Source organism: Equus caballus, chromosome 4 (assembly GCF_041296265.1).
Source record: "Equus caballus isolate H_3958 breed thoroughbred chromosome 4, TB-T2T, whole genome shotgun sequence".
Lineage (NCBI taxonomy): Eukaryota > Metazoa > Chordata > Mammalia > Perissodactyla > Equidae > Equus > Equus caballus.
Window position 1 is genome coordinate 83,175,773 of NC_091687.1, and position 7,555 is coordinate 83,183,327.

Here is a 7,555-nt window from a genome sequence, read left to right on the forward strand (position 1 = left end):
TTCCAACTTGTAGTACAATAGAGAGGCAAGAATCCAGCCAGTGGAAACCATATGCAATTGACCCACTATTTGGAGAGGTTCTAGGATGAACCTAGATTGGATAAGTAGTCTGCTATTCTGGGGAGACTATAATGTCTTGGCAATGGGAAATGAAAGAAGAGTTAAGTTTTGACTTGAATTTTAAAAGCATGAAGACACAGTATTTGGAAGAGAAACAAATAAAGAAATTTATGTCATTGGATAAAGGCCCAGAAGCAGCACACAGAGAGAGATGGCAAGACCTTTTCTTGACTAAAGTTAGGAAAGTGCATTGAAAGGCCTTAACATGGGGAACATTCATGGTATGGGCAATAAATTCTTGTGGGGAAGGGATGCAAATCAAGGTGTAAAGTAGTCGGTAGTTATGAAAAGGATAAAGTGAAAATAATGTGTGAACACCATAATTTTGGCTTTCTTTTTTAGAATGTACTGGTAGTAAGATTCCAGAGGTAGAGAGCACGAGTGAGAGATGGAGATGTCATGAGAAAGTCGGGAAGAACCTGGGGATTGTGGAAAGGAGAAGAAAGGAGTAGCATAGAGTAGAGAAAGGATTGCTTATTTAGAGATAGATGGCTGTGGGAATGAAAGAGAATGAGGCCTGCATTTATGATGTATCACTATGGCATAGGTGATTGTCAAGAGTAATTCTAGTTATTGGTATTAGTTGCATCAACTCAAACTTCCGTTTGCCGGGGTCTTGTTGTACCCTGCGCCTCAGGCAGCCTCCAGGCCCCAGCACCTTACCTTTAAAACCTTTTTCAATGTAGGGCTGCTCAGCATTAGTGAAGTGGATTGAACAGAGACTATAGCATAGATAACAGCTTCCCAGACCCAGAACCAGGATCTCTTATCATATAGGATGCTCAGAATGGAGATGAGTATGGTCAGAAAATAAGAGGTGAAGAAGAGAAGGAAGATAGCAAGAGACCTCAGGGCAGTGGAGTGAGCGTTCACGCTGGAGTTGCTGTGGTCAGTGTTGTGATGTTGCATCTGCTCCAAGTGTTGGGACAATGAGGTCATGAGCAAGATGGTGGAGGCCAGGAACAGGAGGAAAGGAATAATCAACACAACCACTGGCTGAGATAAGGTAAATTTCTTCAGAAGCATCTTAAGTCTTTCAACCATAGTGTTGTTTCTAGGGAAATGCTCCATGGAGATTATCTGTATCTTCATGTGATTCCTAATAGCTGAAGAGATAAGAGTCACACAAGAAATCAGCAGAGAAGCCAGTAACAGCCAGGGAACCAACCTCAAAATTCTCCACCTCAACCAGAGGAAGGCGGGGTGGGTGAAGGAAGAGACTTTGACGCAGTAGATGACAGCAAGTAAGCTGGTTAACCAGAATGTAAGAGTATTTAAAAAGTCCCAGGTGATCGAGTAGTACCAAAATACATAGTTAGGGTTGAAATAGGAGCAAAAATTATACAGCATCGATGCCCACTGAGACAGAAGCGGCAGATGCCCAGGCTGGTGAGAATCACGTCCACAGGTGACAGCCTCTTTACCTGCACCCACTCTCTGCCCAGCACTGCAACAATTAAGCCACTCTGCATAATTATTGTCAAGGACTCGACCACATAGATGACCATGAAGAAGACAGTGAGTTGGATGGGAATCATCCTTCTACTCCAAAGTAACCTGCTGGAAACAGACTCAGAATCTCTGGACCAATTTCCAGGTAGGGAACACGTTTTGAGTCCCACTACTGTCTCATGCTAGAAAATACCTCCCTCTGGATGCAAATTTTCCCCAGCTCTTTTTTGACTTTGCCATTTTCCTATCTACTGGATTTACTTATGCTTTGCTTGCTGGTTTGTAATCAAGCCTGGATGCAGGGAAATGTTTGAATGTGGCTTCCTGCTCCTGAGGTGATTTGATTGTTCCCATAGAAACCATACTTATTTCATCATCATGGGTTTATTTCCTCTTCATCTGTACGAGATGTGTTTAACTTATTTCCCCATCTTCTTTAAATGATATCTTCACTCTTTTAACCTAAAATTTGAACCACAGGAATGATAAATCCTTCACTGCCCATTCACATCCTGGGTAATACATCTGTTCTGCTGAGTGCTATAATAATGCCAATTTCAGAAGGTGTCTCTCCAGCTTCTGCAGTAGCTGGAGGTGGGTGCTATAACCAAAGTGTGAGAGTAAATAATAAATAATAAAGAAAAGTCCTTACTCTGAGGTTCCACCCACAAAATTGCTGGAACCCCAGTCCTTCAAGTATCCTCATCCAACACAGGCCACTTTCAGAACTGCCCGTCGAATTCCTCAACTCAGAGAAATTGCTGCCCACTGGCCATTGCACTCCCTACACTGCAGGTGTGGCATCCTCAGCTGTTGTTCTGTGATTCCAGTGCCTTCAGCATACACTTTGTCTGTTTTGGGGAGTTGTTCTTATGCCGTTAACATCACTGTTTTGTTTTTTCTCCTTATATGGCTAGGCTCTTTTTGTCACTACTCACATTGTTCAAGATGAATTGAAAGAGGGCCCTCTTATCACTGTAAAACAATTTTTTAAAATTAGGCCTACTGAATAGAGATGCCTAGAAGACTTGCTCTCTTATTTGTTCTATTTGTTGTCATTGAGCTTCCCCTTCTCTGACTAGCCTGTGGAGACAAACGGCATCACTGTGGTGGTAACATCAAATGCCACTGACCCGGGTGTAACCTGGTTCTGTACAATTGCAGCCCTCTGTAAATTACCTTAGGTATTTCTGGCAGTGTCTCCTGTGGGCTTGCAAACAAGTCTGATCCCAGTGGGCGCTGGATGGCACCATCTGTCAGGCATCTGCTGAAGACGCTGCACCTGCCGGCTGCTTCCCTTTCCAGCTGTATAGCATGGCCTCTGCTGCACTCTTCCCCATCATATGTTCTTGCTACTCAAAGCCCCACCCTTGAGTCCTGAGCAACAAGTAGTCTGTGATGAAGCAGATCTGTGTTCACACTCTGAGCTGTCTGAGGGGCTTGGAAGCTGAATGTCTTGCCCTTCTATCTTTTGTAATCTCACTTGAGGCAAATTTGTTTTGCAGTTGCCCAAACAACTACCATAGCACCCTCATGACGCAACCTCTTTTTCTGTATCAATTCTAGGACCACAGTTCTGAGTATCTGATGTTGCTGGTGTGGACATGAGCACATGGTGGTGTGTGGCACCTTGGAACATGAAGAAGGTAATTGAAAGCCTCAGGGACAAAAAGATCCCTATAAGCAGGGAACTTGTGAATTTGTAGACTTCGGGTGTTGTTTTGGACAAGGACAAACTACATATTACTTCTAAATATCTAGGAATTAACCCGTAGCTATATAGGCAGATTAAAATTAGGCCTAAAAAGAATGAATTCAGGAAATGAGTTCAGGAAAACTATTCCAGATAGACACTAAATATTTAATCAGTGGCTTCAAAAGCAAGAGGAGAATTCTAATAATTGCTAGTTAGAGATGGAGACAAAGTGAAAATCATCGATCCCATGCGTGAGAAGCACCAAGTCTGTATGGACTTTTAATCATTCAAGGAAGACAAAACAGAAGCAATCCAATATGAAGCTTAGAATTCTTGAACATGAAACAAGAAACCACTGAACTCATGATGCAAAGGTAAACCATAGCTTAAATCACGTGCATTCAAATTTTCTTAAGAGGGTAAATCTCATGTTAAGTGTTCTTACCATGAAAACAAAACAAAACAAAACAAGAAAGGGACACAAGGAAATTGTGGGAGGAGTTGCATATGGCTGTTACCTTAATTGTTGTGATGGGATCACCAGTGTTTGCATATGTCTAAACTCACCAAATTGTACACATTAAATACGTGTAGTTGTTTGCATATCAGTTGTACCTCAATAAAATAAAAGCAATAAAATGAAAAACAATAACTGAGGCCCAAGTTCCATCCCTAACACTGATTTAATTGTCTGAGGTGTAGCCTGGGTATCAGGATTTTAAAAATCACCCCATCTAGACCTTGAGAGTTTGATGTTAAGTGAAATAAGCCAGACAGAGAAAGACAAAAACTATATGATTTCACTCATATGTAGAAGATAAACACATGAATGAAGAGAACAGATTAGTGGTCACAAGAGGGGAAGCGGGGTGGGCAAAAGGGGTAAAGGGGCGCATATATATGGAGACGGATAAAATCTAGACCATTGGTGGTGAGCATGATGCAGTCTATACAGAAACTGATACATAACAATGTACACCTGAAATTACACAATGTTATAAACCAATATGGCCTCAATAAAATAATTGAAAAAAAGATCACCCCAACTAATTCTAGAGGCCAGCTCGGTTTTAGGTCCACTGCTTTAGAGCCTTCTCTCTGGAGAAGACACCTGAATGGGTGGTGAGAACCAAAGAACTGCTACATGTATTTTTATTTTGAAAATCATCTGTGAGGGGGCGAAGTAAGCTTTTAATTTCATAAGCTTTTAGCAGTTGGAAAATGACAGGAGTGTCCGTTTCTCCAGGAAATATTTTTCGTTGATCCATACTATGAAGATGGCCCTCTTAAAATACAGTTTTATCCCTCAGTGCGTTCACACAATATGAATCTTGCTGGAGCTCTCTTAGTTTCCAAATTAGTGACTATGCACAAGTTTCTTCTGATATAACCCAGAAATCTGGTATATTGATTACGCTAGAAAAGCCACAACTTTCCTCTGAGTACAAATGAAATGTTTAATGCTATACATTTCAATATTTTCAAAGCAGTCACCAACTCTATGTGTGTTATAATTGTCTAATAGCATTAGAACCTGCACGTTATACAAAATGTAGGGCCATGGCTTCTAAACAAAGCTTCTCCTCTGAAGAGCCTATGAAGATTTATACTCTTTATATCTCTTTTACCTTCCCTGTGTTATATAAATGCAGATAATTTGGCTTTGGAGGTAACTTAAACCGACTCTTGCTCCTACATATAGTAGGGGAAGCTTCTTTTCAGTCTGCGACTCAGCCTCATTTTTCCAGGTATATATTTCCTCTGCAGAGGAAGATTGCATCCATCCTTAAAGACTGTGGGATAAGCTATTTCATCCTCATCCCAAAATGAACAGCATGCTTTGTTCACCTACATTTCCCTTTGTAACTCCATTTCCTGAAAAATAGAACTCCTTCCCCCACAGGCTGGGCATAGACTTTTGTGCCTTTGACCTTGTTAAAGCAATCCCAGATTTGACAAAAAACAGTGGATTCAGATATTTCCCAATTAGCCAAACACATTTTCTTCCTTGTGTTACTAGCATTCAATAACCATCAGAATTCATCTTTTTCATGTGGCAATGACTCCCAAATGGTAAGCATTTTAAAAGAATGTCTATAGTGACTAATGTGGTCGAAGCACAGGGTCAGAGAGCATTCTCTCTCTTATTTCTAATTCTGTCACCAACCTGTGTGGCCCGAAGCAAGTAATTTTTTCTTTGCTTTTTATCTCATTCTTTAAATAAGAATCATAGCATGAATCTGTTTAGTCTCCAATTTATTGAATGTACACATTGCTGAAGCCCTGAGATCATATACCTAGTCAGCCGGCAAATTGCAAATTATAGATAATACAAGAACTATAATTTAATACTAAAGTGATGCTACCCAAAGGCCTTAGACAAAAGTCTGACCAAAGGACCAGCACTGCCATCAACAACAAAACAACCATGATTCAAGTGACATACATAACTTCACTAGGCATGACCCCTGTTTTCATCACCCTTACGAGGCGCTATCCCTGATGTCCTAGAACCTTCGAATACTCAAGGTGCACAGCTTCTGGTGATCTGTGCTAACATGGAGGAAGATAACTCCCCCTTCTCTCCTGTTATATTCAACTAGAGGGGTCCCAAAGTCAAACACACTCTCCAGACCCTCAGAGATGTTTTATTTACTTTGTCTTTCTCTCCCTGGGACATAGTATAAGTCCATAAGGCTGGGAGGAGTTAGGGCATAACCATAAACACTGCCCTCAGAGCCACTACTCTCTTGTAATGTTTAAAGCCCTGGTTCCCTTGGATTAATAGCATCAGCATCTCCTGAAAAATAGTTAGAAATGCAAATTCTAGGGCCATACCCACACCTACTGAATCTGAATCTTGGAGTGGGATCCACGAATCTGAATTTTAACAAGCTATCTAGGTGATTTTGATGCTTGACTGAGCAGTCACTAGGAACTGACTCGACGGCACTAAGTTTAATCTACAAATGAGAGAATTTTCCTCCAGAAAGATAAAACTATCAGTTATAATTGTGTTTACTCATTCATTCATTCAGCAAATATTTATTAAGTGTCCATTGTGAGCCAGGCTCTCTTCTTGGCCTTGGGGATGGAGAAGGAGAAGTTTGGGTATGTTAAGTTTGAGATGCCGATTTTAGATACTGTTTTGGAGCTAATGAGTGGGCAGTTGAGTATATACTGCTAGAGTTCAAGGATGAAGTCCGAGCTGAAGATGCAAATTTGAGATTCCTCAGCATATAAAGGTGTTATTTAAAAACCTGGGACTTCGTGGTATTTCCACGAATGAGTGTAGATAAAGAAGAACTCTGAGGACTGAGCTCTGGGTCACTCCAATCTTTAGTGATCAAGTTGATGCAGAATCAACAAAAGAGACCAGGGAAGTAGAACCAGTGAGGTAGAAGATGAAAGTGTTTCAAAGAGGTTTGAGTTATCAACTGTATGAAATCTAGCTCATCCATGAAGAAAGGTGACCACTGAGAACTGACCGTTGGATTTTAGCAACACTGAGGTTGTTGGTAACCACGTGTTATGGGTTAAATTGTGTCTCCTTAAAATTACTGATGGAAGTCCTACCCTCAGTACCTCAGAATGTAACTGTATTTTGAGATAAAGTCTTTAAAGAGGTAATAAAATTAAAAGGAAGCCATCACAGTCGGCCCTAATTCAATATGACTAGTGTCTTTGACAAAGAGGAAAATGTGGTACAGACATGTGCATGCAGAGAGGGAAGACACCAGAAGAAGATGGCCATCTACAAGCCAAAGAGATAGGCCTTAGGAGAAACCAACCCTGCAGACACCTTGATCTCAGACTTCTAGCTTTCAGAACTCTGAGAAAATAAATTTCTGCTGTTTTAAGTCACTCAATGTGAGGTACTTTGTCATGGCAGCCCTAGCAAACTAATACAGCATGCTGAGGGCTTCTTTGATGGAATTGTGGGGATTAGTCTGATTGGCTCAAGAGAAAGTGTAAGTAGAGGAATTGGAAACAAGTATTGATACACTGGGAAACAGATACATTGATTAGCACCTGGAAGGGGATTGGGGTCATAAATTTTTTAAAGATGAATAACAACATGTTTGCATCTTTTTATATGATAGGAATGATCTAATAGAGTTGGAGAATGAGAGAACAAGGCAGAGAGAGGAAATGAGAATTACTTCTGGAGCTTTGACCTTAGCAGGCAAGAGGAAGGATCTAGCCAAGTGGAGGAGTTGGACTTCATTGTATGCAAGGATGTTTTTCCTTAGTTGCAGGAGGAAAATAAGTATATACATGGTGATA

At 40.8% G+C, this 7,555-nt stretch overlaps 1 protein-coding gene across 1 annotated transcript; it reads right to left on the reverse strand.

Moving 5' to 3' along the window:
• Positions 1-753: 753 nt before the first annotated feature.
• TAS2R16 (taste 2 receptor member 16) lies at positions 754-1,658 on the reverse strand. Its single transcript, XM_014739027.1, is given in 2 exon segments — positions 754-1,484; positions 1,487-1,658. Coding segments are annotated over 2 exon segments (903 nt in total).
• Between the last annotated feature and the right edge of the window lie 5,897 nt (positions 1,659-7,555).